Source organism: Rhinoraja longicauda, chromosome 2 (assembly GCF_053455715.1).
Source record: "Rhinoraja longicauda isolate Sanriku21f chromosome 2, sRhiLon1.1, whole genome shotgun sequence".
NCBI lineage: Eukaryota > Metazoa > Chordata > Chondrichthyes > Rajiformes > Arhynchobatidae > Rhinoraja > Rhinoraja longicauda.
This window is the reverse complement of record NC_135954.1, coordinates 59,895,496-59,910,435: the sequence shown is the minus strand read 5'-3', so window position 1 is coordinate 59,910,435 and position 14,940 is coordinate 59,895,496. Positions and strand designations below refer to the sequence as shown.

Here is a 14,940-nt window from a genome sequence, read left to right as displayed (position 1 = left end):
GGTGCAAGTGAACTTCTGCCTGGAAAGACTGTTGGTGTCCTTGGATGGCGTCAAGGGGGGGAGGTAGACAGGTGTTGCATCTCCTGCGGTTGCAGGGGAAAGTACCTGGGGAGGGGGTGGTTTGGGTGGGAAGGGACGAGTTGACCAGGGAATTGCGGAGGGAATGGTCTCTGCGGAAAGCAGAAAGGGGAGGAGATGGGTAGATGTGGCCAGTAGTGGGATCCCGTTGGAGGTGGCGAAAGTGTTGGAGGATTATATGCTGTTTGCAACGGCTGATGGGGTGGAAGGTGAGGACAAGGGGCACTCTGTCCTTGTTGCGAATGGGGGAGGGGGAAGCAAGAGCGGAGCTGCGGGATATCGAGGAGACCCTAGTGAGAGTCTCATCTATAATGGAAGAGGGAAACCCCCGTTTCCTCAAGAATGAGGACATCTCCGATGATCTAGTATGGAAAATCTTATCCTGGGCGCAGATGTGGCGTAGACGGAAAAGTTGAGAGTTGGGGATAGAGTCTTTACAGGATGCAGGGTGGTAAGAAGTGTAGTCTAGATAGCTATGGGAGTAGGCTTGTAGTAGATGTCGGTCGCTAGTTTGTCTCCAGTGATGGAGATGGTGAGATCCAGAAACGGCAGGGAGATGTCAGAGATGGTCCAAGTGAATTTGAGTACAGAATGGAAATTAGTCATGAAGTTGATGAAGTCAATGAGTTCCACATAGGTGCAGAATCTAGACTTCTGGGATCTAGTACAGCATGGGAACAAGCCCTTTGGCACATGATGTCGGTGCCAAACAATGCCACATTAAACTAATCCCATATTCCTGCACGTAATCCATAACCTTCCAAATGCATATTCTGGTGCTATCTTAGTTTTTTTCTTAAATGCCACTACTCCCACTTCATAGATGCTACCCCGACCACCACAGAAACCCACAACTCTGTATTAATCTATATAAATATCCCACATATCACTTTTAAACTTTGCTCAGAAAAATTAAAACCATCATTTTATCAAAATAAATCCTATCTTTGCTTATATTGTTGCTGCTAATTCCTTTTTGGCTTCTCCCTGTACTGTTGCTTCTTGTTCTCCCTCTTTCCATTGAATGAAATGAGTGGAAAATAAATCACAATTTATTGCGTACATTTGGGATGAGATTGGGGGGTTGAAACATTTTTGGATTTATTTCCTCTAACATATGCAGTAACTCTTGATTACTTCTTAGTCTCACTTCAAGCAGCAGCTCTAACTCAACTTTTAGATTCCTTCAATTTATCCCTCTCACTATTACTCCTACATCCATATTTTCAGTCTTGAACAGGCATCTCAGCTGTTGCCATTCTCATTTTTGATGTTTCCTTTGTCACTCTCATTGCATCAAAGGTCAGATAAAGCTAGGGAAACATCCAGGTGTTAAAAACAATATACAGTGCCCTCCGTAATATTTGGGACAAAGACCCATCATTTATTTATTTGCCTCTGTATTCCACAATGAGATTTGTAATAGAAAAAAAACACATGTTAAAGTGCACATTGTCAGATTTTAATAAAGCCCATTTTTATACATTTTGGTGTCATCATGTAGAAATTACAGCAGTGTTTATACATAGTCCCCCCCATTTCAGGGCACCATAATGTTTGGGACACAGCAATGTCATGTAAATGAAAGTAGTCATGTTTAGTATTTTGTTGCATATCCTTTGCATGCAATGATTGCTTGAAGTCTGCGATGGATGGACATCACCAGTTGCTGGGTGTCTTCTCTGGTGATGTTCTGCCAGGCCTGTATTGCACCATCTTCAGCTTAAGCGAGTTTTGGGGGATAGTCACCTTCAGTTTTCTCTTCAGCATATAAAAGGATGCTCAATTTGGTTCAGATCGGGTGATTGACCTGGCCACTCAAGAATTGACCATTTTTTAGCTTTGAAAAACCCCTTTGTTGCTTTAGCAGTATGGGATCATTGACTTGCTGTAGAATGAACTGCCGGCCAATGCGTTTTGAGGCATTTGCTTGAACTTGAACAGATAGGATGTGTCTATACACTACAGAATTCACTATGCTACTACCATCAGCAGTTGTATCATCAATGAAGTGAACCAGTCCTTCAGCAGCCATACATGCCCAGGCCATAACACCCCCACCACTGTGTTTCACAGATGAGGTAGTATGTTTTGGATCTTGGGCAGTTTCTTCTCCCCTCCATACTTTTGCCACCTCTCTGATATGTTAATCTTCGTCTTATCTGTCCACGAGACCTTTTTCTAGAACTGTGGTTGCTCTTTTAAGTACTTCTTGGCAAACTGCAACCTGACCATCCTATTTTTGCGGCTAAACTGTGGTTTGCATCTTGCAGTTTAGCCTCTGTATTTCTGTTCATGAAGTCTTCTGCGAACAGTGGTCATTGACAAATTCACACCTGACTCCTGAAGAGTGTTTCCGATCTGTCGGACAGGTGTTTGGGGATTTTTCTTTATTATAGAGAGAATTCTTCTGTCATCAGCTGTGGAGGTCTTCCTTGGCCTGCCAGTCCCTTTGCGATTAGTAAGCTCACCAGTGCTCTCTTCTTAATGATGTTCCAAACGGTTGATTTTGGTAAGCCTAAGGTTTGGCTGATGTCTCCAGCAGTTTTAGTCTTGTTTCTCAGTCTCACAATGGCTTCTTTGACTTTTATTGACACAATTTTGGCCCTCATGTTGATAAACAGCAATAAAAGTTTCCAAAGGTGATAGAAAGACTGGAGGAAAGACTAGGTGCCGAGAGCTCTCTTCTACCTGCATTAAGATAATTAAACACACCTGAGTAATTACAAACACCTGTGAAGCCATGTGTCCCAAACATTATGGTGCCCTGAAATGGGGAGACTATGTTTAAACACTACTGTCATTTCTACATGGTGAAACCAAAATGTATAAAAATGGCCTTTAATAAAATCTGACAATGTGTACTTTAACCACATGTGATTTTTTTCTAATACAAATTTCAAATTGTGGAGTAGAGGCAAATAAATAAATGATCGGACTTTGTCCCAAACATTATGGAGTGCCCTGTCAGCCTTAAAAGCACAGAATATTTCTAACCTGTTCTTAAAAATTGAGATTGACATTTTAGCTATCTAGGTGTTAAAATATAGAACATAATAAATTGGCTCTCCAAATATCAATAAACCAATAAATCTCTCCAATAAATCAATATCATAGCTCCAAATGTTAATCCCTTTCGGAAAATTGAGCCTTTCCTGCTTCACCATTCCTTTATTACCGCCCCCTCCCCCACCCAACTTGCTGCCTCAATCTTTCTTTCACAGCTTGATAAACTTTAGAAATTTTTGAGAACATGAATCAAAATATTTTTTATTGTGAAATTTTAAATTGTATCTCAACTCAAAACTTGCTTCTTCAAAGACAGGTTAGAAAACTAGAAAACAAAGATAATCCATTGCTGTGTGACTGTAAAGTGCAATCTCATCGTGTAGTTTCATCACTGTATCACTTTCATCTCATCATTAGTTTCTCAGTTGACAAAATGCAAATTCACCTTTGGTCTGGTCAAGAACAGGAAATTACTACACACATTTCCTAGAGAGCCCCTAATGAAAATATTAAATACAATATGCTGGGAAAACTCAGCAAGTCAAGCCTCACTGTGGTGGCAAAAGGTTTCTGTTGAGAGTTTTGAGAGTTCTTGCAACACCTTTTTTCTCTTAGAATCAAGCATCTCTGGGCGCTTTTATCTTCAGTGAGACAATTAGATCGTTAACTTACTATTGTGAAGTCTAATATTTTGGTGATTTGAGACTATATATTTTTTCTCTCATATTAAATTTAAGCCACTATGGGGGGGAAAAAAATCACACTTATGGGATATTTACTTATTTATCCACTGATCACTTACCTTACTTTGTTTCAGCATCACCTCTTTTTTTCTCCAGAATTCTCCTCTCCCCCCCCCCTCCCCTCCCCATGCCATGAGTATTAAGAAGGGTTACGAACCTAGACTTGTTTGTCCATTCCCTCCATAAATGCCGCCTGATTCAGTGAGTTAATCAGCACTTTGTGTGAATAGTGACTAACAGAGCAATAATACATGAATGCAACTCTAAACAGACCCATCACAGTATCACTAACAGGAACACTCAATTAAACACATATCATGTGCTGTACAGCAAAGCTGTTCCTAAAATCTGTCATCTGGGGTCTTAACATTATCATTTTTTTGAAACTTCATTCCTATTATATTTGGTTGAAATGGCCATTATTAGGTTTTACTGTAATAGTTCCAGATTTAAATAAGTCACACCATGTCCATCTTCAGCCTGCCTACTTATTAGTAGCTATATCAAATGATAAAAAACAATCCATTCCTTCGGACTACTTGTTTGTGATTTGAACTATGAATTGGAATAGGTTATCCCAAACAAACTCCATTCATAAAGGACAGATTAACACATTAGTCAGTGCAATCTGGTGGCTTGACTTCAAAACATTAACTTTATTTTGCCAAAGTCAAATCAAATACCTCCTTATTCATGAGAAAATGCCCAGACAGAAAAAATGCTTATAAACCAGCAGGAACAACAATGGTCCAAGGAAATGGAGAACAAATAATTCTGATTCTTAAATTGTACATTTAAAACAGCATTACTATTATTTAGTAAATGATTCTAGTGAGGAAGATATGTTTTTGTCATTAGAACTTGCACCATAGAAGGCCATTCGAACAACACAGGAAAATAAATCTCAAAATGTTAAAAAATCATAATCAGAGACTAGAAAATAAAGACTATTTCAGACTGTTCAAAATAAATATGACGTTAAAATGGTGACCTTAACTAATTTCCACATGCTGCATTCTGCGCCCCACATCCAAGTGAGGCCACGCAAGATTTGTGGAGCATTTAATGCAGGTTCACATTATAGGCCCCCCTCTCTATATTATGAAAGTTCACCCTACCTCAATTATTTGCCCTCATCCATATCCTTGCTGTCTCTAAACCTATGGCTGCTCTTCCACCATATTCCATCTTACAAAAACTTGAAAAGTAAAAGACTGCTCGTACTATAAATCTGAAATAAAAAATAGCTGATAGAAATATTCACCAGAACAGCCATCTTTGGAGATGAAAGAGGTAAAGAAATGATTAACCTTCTTTTATATGTGTTTGTAACATTTCGTATTTTTATTAAAAACAAATAAATTTGAGGAAATCCAAAACTCTGCAGCTCATCCTCAAAGTCTTGCCAATCCTGTTCACCAAAGACTACTGTGCCTGGCAAATTTACTCTGTTCTAACATTGCCTCAATTTCAATATTTGGTTCAATATTTCTAAAATCTCTAAAATCACACATGTATTTACCCCTCCCTATTTCCCATTGGCTTGAATCCAAGCGTACTCTAAGGTACCCCCCTAACTGTGTGATCTCAAGATCTTAGATTGAAATGATCTAATTTTTTGCAACTCTCGAATTCCACTTCTCTTTAAGATGTTTTTTAGAACCCAATCTACAAATTAGATTTTCTTATGAGCATAATTTTGCTCGATATCACTGCTAAAATAGTAATGCAAAGGTTGGCGTATAAGTAGTTCATTAGTAGAACATGCTTTTAATTAATAAATCTCCAAAAAAGATAATATCCCCCATACACCACCTTCAAGTGGATTATTTAAAAAAATTATTTCCCCAGGTTGTGATCAATTTTGGCTTGGCCAACATTTTTTGCCCATCTCTAAATGACCACAATGAGCTGATTAGCCATCTTCTTTTGAACTGCTTTAGTGCTACAGCGATGTGCTGTTGGGCGTTAGGATCATAGTGTCACAAAGCTTGGAAACAAGCCCAACTTGCCCACACTGATCAACATGCCCCATCTACACGTCTCACCTGCCTGCATTTGGTCCATATCTCACCAAACATATCCTATCCATGTACCTGTCTAAATGTTTCTTAAACGTTGCAATAGTACATGCCTCAACTACCTCCTCCAGCAGCTTGTTCCATACACCCATGACTCTTTGTGTAAAAAAAGTTACCCCTCAGGTTCCTATTAAATCTTTCCCCTTCACCATAAACCTATGTTCTATGGTTATCAATTCCCCATCTCTATGCAAGAGACTATGTGTTTACCCGATCTATTCCTCTCATGATTCTGTACACCTCTAAGATAATCCCTCATCCTCCTGCAAGGAATAAAGTCCTACTCTGCTCAACTTCTTCCAACCATCTCCCTATCTACCTGTGACACCACTTTCAAGGAACTATGTACCTGCACTCCTAGACCTCGCTGCTCTACAACACTCCCCAGACCCCTACCATTCACTGTGTAGGTCCTGCCCATGTTCTAACTTCCCAAAATGTAACACCTCACATTTCCCGTTATTAAATTCCATCAACCATTCTTCAGTCCACCTGCTCAACCAATCAAGATCCTGCTGCAATTTTTGCCAACCATCTACAATACCACCACTTTAGTGTTATCTCCACCTTGCTAATCATGCCATGTACACATTCTCATCCAACTCATTGATCTTGATGACAAACAGCAATGGGTCCAGAACCAAACCCAGAGGCACACCACTAGTCACAGGTTGCCAGTCCAAAAAACAACCATCACCCTCTGCTTCCTTACATGAAGCCAATTTTCTACCCATTCAGCGATCTCTCCATGGATCCCATGCAATCGAACCTTCCAGGGCAGCCTACCATGCATAACTGTTAAATGCCTTGCTGAAATCCATATATACGTTTACAGCTCTGTCCTCATCAACCTTTTTGTTCACATCATCAAAATACTAAATCAGATTCATGAGACACGACCTCCAATGTACAAAACTATGTTATCGCTAATCAGCCCTTGTCCATCCAAATGCATATATATCTTATGCATGAGTTTCAGGATTCAGACTGTGAGTAACTGCAGTACATTTTGAACACCACCCTGATACACAAGGACTGGGATGACTGACCTACAATGATCACACTCCACATAAGAACAGCTACATCACTTGTCGTGGTTTCCTCTCGATGCCCATTTGATGCAATAAATACTGCTCAGTCATTCTTACTTTATAATCCAGTCATTAGCATCTTACGATCCATTTATCTAGTCTACATTTGGACCAAGATGAAGAGGTCTGGCATTATGTTGTACTGGCAAACCCCAACAGAGCTTAGATCAGCAGATTATTGGTGAGGAAACGCTATTTAACAGCAATTGTGGAGAACACTATCATTTTGCTGATGAGTGAGAGGATTGATTGCTTGTTAATTAGAAGATTTATGCATCCTTTTCTTATTGTGTGTAGGCATTACCACTTTTTCAGAAAGATGCCAATTTTGTAGCATCACCGGAAAAGTTTGGCTCCAGACAGAGGACTTTAGAGATACATCTTGGAAACAGGCCCTTCAGCCCACCGAGTCTGGGCCAACCAGCAATCACCCAAAGTCATTTTCCACCATTGTTTTCTTGGCTGTCATTTCTTCCCCAACAGTTCAACAGATTTTTAATGTAAAAACTGCCATCGTCAATTTGTTAGGCCAAACAGCTCAACCAATATCCCAGAAAGACAGTGACATCTGGCATTAATGACTAAATGTCACCCTTTGAATGCTATGATCTTGAATTGCAGAGAAAATAATGTCAGTCGGGGCGAGATTGCTTCTGGCAGGCAAAGTGTCATCTGTTAATGTGCTGTGAAGTAGTGGCTGTTGTTGATGGCATGGGAGCAAATAAATTAGTGTTAAGTCGATTTAACAAACACACACAGAGGAGAAACTAGTGTAATTTAATATTAGATAGACACAAAATGCTGGAGTAACTCAGCGGGACAGGTAGCATCTCTGGAGAGAAGGAATGGGTGACGTTTCGGGTCGAGATCCTTCTTCAGACTGAAGGAACTCGACCCGAAACGTCACCCATTCCTTCTATCCAGAGATGCTGCCTGTCCCGCTGAGTTACTCCAGCATTTTGTGTCTATCTTCAATTTAAACCAGCATCTGCAGTTCTTTCCTACATGTAATTTAATGTTAGCTCTGTTTCAGTAACTGTTGGTGTCAAGCTTTCACTGCTAAATAATTTTAAATTATGATAGGAAAACAAGTCTTACAAAGATCATTTAATTACAAACTGTATTTTTCCAATACTGTACATTTCCATCACAGATATAGCCTTAAAAATGACATCCTTTGCCCAAATACATTAAGAAAAAATCACTACCTACATTTCCCAACATCATTGCAATTGCCATGTCTTACAAATAATGATAATTTGTCATCACAGTTCACACAATCAACTCATTCAATTACTAAAAAACAGGATACATGGATCTATAAAGAAACAAAATTGCAGGCCATTATTATTTTACAGACTGTCATCATTTCCGCTTACATATGCATAAGCATATGCAACTTCATTTGACACTGAACTGTACACATTTGCATTTTTTCTGTTAAAATACATATATACACGTGATACAGCCTCTAGATTTTAAACCATGGTTTCCATAGTGGTTAAGACCTCCAATGTTCATGAAACACAAACACAAAAGTACATCCGCTATTTAATTGTTAACATTATTTTATATTAAGAAAATAAAATGGCTGCAGACATTTTACTTCTTGTGGCTCAAATTTTGTAATAAATGGAATGCTAAATGCATATGAACACCTAATTTGTGCCACTGAAATCCACACCACCATATATAAAATAACATACTATTTATTGATAAATAATATGATTGAAATAAGGAAAAAAACTTTCATTTTATCCAGTGTACTGCAGACTCTACACTACATCGTTGCAGTGATTCTTTCTCATACAGAAAGCAAATTGTTACATACATTTTAAGCAGCAAATCACACTGCAGGGAAAAAAATTGCATCCTGTTTGCACTGTGCTATCCCAACAGATGTAGATTGAGAGATACTTCATAGTCCTTATTTTCAACACATTTCTTCATTCTTTTTAAATTAAGAGTGCCATTATGTCAATTCAAAGTTCAACCTTCGCCACAATTCCATGTCAATAGGTATCTCATAACCTGCTTGTTAATGCCATGATACCTGCGTCATACATCTAAAAAGGATTTACTTTGTTTTGGAATTTTCGCTTTTCTTTTCTCCAAGCTCTTGATGATCTCAGATACTATGCAAACTGAGGAAGTAAGCCCCACCAGGAAAAGGAGATCTAAAATAAAAATAAGGGCGATAAAATGTGGTAGCAAGTCATGAAATTATGACAATTTCAGTAGCAAGGCCAAGTGATGAAATGCTTACTGGATTACGACGTGTTTCACCTTGCATTTCTACAAGAAATCAGTGAAAAATCGACAAACATTACAATCAATCTAATATACTACAACCCCTTTGTCTGCTTGGAGAGCATACACTTGAGAAGAATGTGGTTCTTTCAAAGGGATGGTATATAGATTGGAACTTGACTGTCCCTTATGGTTGTAGGGACTGTGGGTGCAAGGATGCTTGGCAGGGAAGATTAAGACGAGATATAATGGAGTTTTCTTTTTAATCATGATTTTTATTAATTAATATGAGAATCTCTCCTGGGGCAGAAGGTTTAGTAACCAGAGGACATAAAAATTAAGATGACATCAGAAAATCTTTCTTAAACACAGCACGCTGATATGATCTGGAAACCACCTAGTGGTATGGTTTTAGAAGCAAACTGAAGAAAATTCAAACAATTTAAGAAACGTAGATTTTACAAAGCCAGGAAGAAAGAGCATGGACAAGGCTAGCTGAGCCATAGCTCACGTACCACGTGGTTGTAAACAAATTGCAAAAAGGATGAGACAACACAAAGAGGGCTCCGATGAGATTTACACAGATTTTGCCAGGAATGGCTGTTTAGCACATAGAATAGACTAAGGAGAGATTGAGGTACATCAAATTTTACACATCTTAACAGTGCAGATAGAAAGGACTTATTTCACGTTAAGAACCCGCAGAGATTTGAAATAATTAATAGAAGAAACAGTGGAAAGTTGAGATGAAAATCTTTCACAGAAGATAGTGAGAGTCCAAGGCTGGTTTGTAATCTATGTAGCCTTCATCATATCTTGAAATCGACATATATTACGTGGCACTAACACTAATTACTCTTACAAAGTCACATGGTGACATGTAAATTACTTTGGCAGTTAATGGAGCAAGATTTAAAAATATCAAATAAAAACACACTTGGATGATAATAAATCTTATCAAGCCTACCAAAAGCTCAAACTGCCAGTACATAAAAACAAACTCCCTGATGTAAGAAGTACATCCAAAATCAGAAATAAAGACTCACCTAGTACACTGAGGCTTTCAGTTTGGAAAACCCTCTGCAGCGGTGGGAAGTAAATTACCAGCAATTGTCCCATGATGGACCCAAGAACAGCATAGCAGAACATTAGATTACTGCATAACCCAATCTCAAAGATAGATTTGGTCTGCGGATGGGGAAGTGACAAGAAAAAGCAATCAGAGCATGAACACAATTCATCCTTTGAATTAACTATGCAGTAATTTTACTCAGCACTCTTGGTATAGAATCTATATTGATAACTTTACATATTAACACACCCACGGGAATAGTTCTATTCTTCAGGAAGCACAGATGTGGGCAGATTTACTAAAGCTTTAAATAAGTGGGATTTTGGCTCTATATTTCACAAAGCTGAATTTGACATACTTTATTCATTCCGCAAATGTACCAGACACAGCGTCTAACCAGCCTGCTTTGGCAATCAATGGTATTATACCACCAAGTTCAACCAACATTAAAGTCCTGGTGGACTATGGAGCACGGTCACCTCATGGTTGCCTGCCAAGTTGCATGCAATACAAGTAGAACACCATTTCTTTATTACTGTTGGATCTAAAATGTGGAACTGACTTTGAAGCCTTGTTAAAGGAGCTGCACCGGAACTGGAGTGTTTCAATATAGGGAGTCATCCCCACCTTCACAAACAATTAGCTGTGGGTAATTAGTGCTGGCCAGCAGTGCCATATCCAAAATAAAGATCAATTACTTAAGCTAAGGTAGTTAAGCAAATGCAAAGAAAAATACTATTTTTTTGCCCAAAAATCTGAAACACAAAAATACACCTTGATTCCAATGTTTTTATACTCTACCTGTGACCTGGAACTCCATGCATTGAACATGTCAAAGAAAACAAAGCAGGTGAAGGTCATTGTTGTGTCTCGAGGTGTTATTACATTATCCTGTAACTGAGAAATATAGATAAAATATTCAGAACTCAGCACTAGCACACCATTTGATCCTCAATTCAAATTTAAAATCTTTAAAGCAACAACTGACATAATAAATTGAATCAACAGATAAATTGTTGTGTAACTTAAAATACTGCCTTTCTTTAAAAGAAGATAATTATTGCAAGTTAGCTTTAATGGAGAAAACTAATCAGTCCAGTCATGCTGTAATGAAGAGCAAAGATGGTTTAATCTGCTAGAAATCACTGAGGTTGGTAAGGAGTTACTTACCTCTCTCCAGAAAACAAAGAGTGTCCCAGAAACAATAACCAGCGATGAAACTAGAATTTTAATAATTAGGTTTCTGGTCAGAATGCTGTCTGTTACATTTCTTGGCGGCTGCCTGATGACATCTTTATCGACAGGTTCTACTCCCAGGCTAACCACAGAAATCAAAAGAAAAATAATTCAGAATGTTACTGTAACAACAAGTTGGCAATTTGCAAAAAAGAAGAGTTTAGAAAGCACACTAGTATAACATCCAACTCTAAGACTTAAAAGGTAAACAGAGCTGCAAATTGTTTAAATGTATTGTAGTGGAACTGATGGGAACATCTGCATGACTTTTTGGGCATCTATTAAAGTCTTCAAAATTTAGTAAGATTGACAAGGTGCATGTTATTTTTTTTAAAAACCATCAAATTAACTAGATGCTTCTTGCTGTTTTCATATTTAAGACTCATTTTTACAATTGTTTTGCATCCATTTTAGTAAAAGCAATAAATTCTGGAAACACTCAGCACATCTCCGGACAGAGAAATTGAGTTGACATTTCAGGTCAATCGCCCAAGGGGAGAACACAGAAAAACAGGATTCAAAATTAAGAGGGGCGTACATAGGGTGGTTAGAGATTTTTGTTTCCTATCATGGAAACATCGAAAATCAAAGTTTATGGTGAGGAGTGAAGGGTTTAGAGGAAGAAACTTTTCATCGAGAGGGTAACTGCAATCAGGGCACACTGGCTGCAAAGGTGGCGGAGACAGGTGATAATAACATTTTTAATAGTATCTGGACGAGTTATTGAACTGCCAAGGCAGAGAAGACAACAACCAAGTGCTGATATGTGTAGGAACGAACTACAGATGCTGATTTAAGTCTGAGGAAGGGTCTCGACCTGAAATGTCACCCATTCCTTCTCTCCAGAGATGCTGCCTGACCTGCTGAGTTACTACAGCATTTTGTGTCAACCAAGTGCTGATACATGGGATGCATATAGTTGAACACTTGATGGATTGGCACAGATGTGGAAAGCCCTGTTTCATGCAGTACAACTATGAAAAACAGTTTTAAGTTGCACAGATGAGAGAAGGGATGGAGAGGTCAGAAGGAACCCTGATAAGAGGCCAGAGTTGCTATATATATATATATATATTCCTTTATTCGTCCCACACTGGGGAAATTTACAGTGTTACAGCAGCAAAGTGGATAGCAAGAGATCATTCATTATAAATAAAAGATATACATTGTCATCAGTTTTCTGTGTGTTCTTAGCTGTTATTGCTGACTCGTCTGCTGGGAGCAGTGCTGGTTATGCAGTCTCACAGCAGCGGGAAGGAAGGACCTCCTATATCTCTCCTTCACGCACTTGGGGTGTAGAGAAAGTCATCTATGTTGATACGTTGATAGGAGCAATTACAAATAAACCACGTGAACAAAGGAACAGAAAAGCTATGAAATGAGGGTGCTTAGAGAGTGAGAACACCAATAAAGGAGAGTCATGTTTAGTTGATTATTATCATGTGTACCTAGGTACAGCAAAAACTTTTTTTGTTGTGTGCTATCCAGTTAGCAAAAAGACTAAACATGATTACATTCAAGAGGTCCAAAGTGTATAGATACAGGAAATAACCTTTAGGTCAAGATACGATAGTATGGTTCAGTTGTCTGGTAACAGCTGGGAAGAATTTGTCCCTGAATCTGGAGGTATGCTTTTTCAATCTTCTGTACCTCTTGCCTGATGGGAGAGCGAAGACGGAGTGACCAGGGTGAGATTGGTCCTTGAGTTTGCAAGGGGCCTTGCCGAGGCAGCGAAGTGTCAATGGAGTCAATGGAAAGGAGGTTGGTTTGCTTGATGGTCTGGGCTGTGTCCACAACTCTCTGCTATTTTTTGCAGCCTTGGATGGAGCTGTTCCCAAACCATGCCATGATGCGATCTGATAAAATGCTTTCTAGAACACATCTGTAGATGTTGGTGAGGGTTGTTCGGGACGTGCCGAATTTCTTAGTGTTTCTAAGGAAGCTGTAGTAAATGTCTGGTACATTAGGCTGTGCTAAAGGAGAATACAACTGAATATTATAGAGGGATGATATAGAACAAAACTGGCTAATTCTGAAGCAAACTTAGAAAACTAATAAGCTGAAGATGTAGAACACATGATCAATTTTACATATTGGCATGATAGAAGGAGCATTTCCTCTAGTTTGGGCAATGTTATAACAGTGCAGGAAGACACAGACAGGTAGAATGAGAGCAGGTGGAGGTGACCACTGAGCAGTGACCAAATCTGTGTTTAACTTTCTCCACTGTAAACAAGACTGCATAATCAATGTTAAAGGATTGTGCTAGCTTGAAAGAGGTGCAAGTGAATTATTGCTCTATCTCAAAGGACTATTTGAGTTCCTGGATAAAGGGAAGGGAAGAAGAAAGATGACAGGACATCTCCTGTATTGCATGGAAAAATGTTGCAATGTTTCTAGGATGGTAGAGACAGAGAAGCTGACCAGAGAATCATAAAGGGAATGGTCATCTCAGAATGCGGAAAAGGAAAGAGAGAGGAAGGTGCATCTGATAGTGGAAAGTAGAATAGTGAAGAATGATTAATATAATGTGTAAGTATAATCATCAGGGCAAATGCAACTTGGACCAACTGAAAGAATGGAATGTGAAAGAAAAGGTGAATTTGCATAAAAGAATTAAGGTAATGAAAACACAGAAAGTGCTGGAGTAACACAGCATCATTGGAGGACATGGATAGGTGACATTTCAGGTTGGGATCCTTCTTCAGGCTGATTGGAGAAGGGGGTAGAAAGCTGGAAAAGAGGTGGGGATGGCTCAAAGCCGGGCAAGTAAAAGGTGCCCACATTAGGTGGGTGGATACAGGTGAGGGAGGTTTGATTGGCAGATCTGTGGACAAAGGCTAAAGATGGAAAAAAAACACAAAAAGGTGTCAGATAACTAGGGAAGAGAAGTGAAATGTAAAGCCAGAGGGGGGGGATATAGGTGGGAGGGGGCAGACATTAGAGGGAAGGATATTGAGAGAAAAGGGTGCCCACTAGGGTGGGGCACCAAGGAGGGAGAGCGGAATAAAAATAGGGGGTGGGGACGTTACCTAAAATTGGAAAATTCAATGTTCATACCAGTGGATTGTAAGTGATCTAAGCTGAATATAAAGTATGGTTCCTCCAGTTTTCTCGTGGCCTCATTCTGGTAGTGCAGAAGGCCCAGAACAAAAAGGTTGGTATGGAATGGGAAGGGGAGTTAAAATGGTTAGCTGCCGGTGGGATCCAGCAGGCCTAGGCAAATTGAACGCCAGTGTTTGGTGTAATGGTCGTCATTTAAACGAGTGCAGTGAAGAAATGAAATGGGAAAGACAGAAGAACATTAGGGCATATTACAGGTTAGGAAATGCACACAAAACATGTGATTAACAAGGTAATTTAATAGCAAAAATAATTAA

General features: G+C 39.0%; 1 protein-coding gene across 3 annotated transcripts in view; it reads right to left on the bottom strand.

The window, feature by feature from the left end:
- Positions 1–8,094: 8,094 nt before the first annotated feature.
- Positions 8,095–14,940, bottom strand: part of atp2c1 (ATPase secretory pathway Ca2+ transporting 1) — a 125,804-nt gene continuing 118,958 nt past the window's right edge. For all 3 annotated transcript variants that reach the window (XM_078419711.1, XM_078419701.1, XM_078419719.1), the window contains 4 exons: positions 11,495–11,642; positions 11,126–11,221; positions 10,299–10,440; positions 8,095–9,179 (listed from right to left, as the gene is read on the bottom strand). In XM_078419711.1, coding sequence (XP_078275837.1) covers positions 9,061–9,179; positions 10,299–10,440; positions 11,126–11,221; positions 11,495–11,642 — 505 coding nt within the window. In that variant the 3' untranslated portion in view covers positions 8,095–9,060. The remainder of the gene's footprint in view (positions 9,180–10,298; positions 10,441–11,125; positions 11,222–11,494; positions 11,643–14,940) is intronic.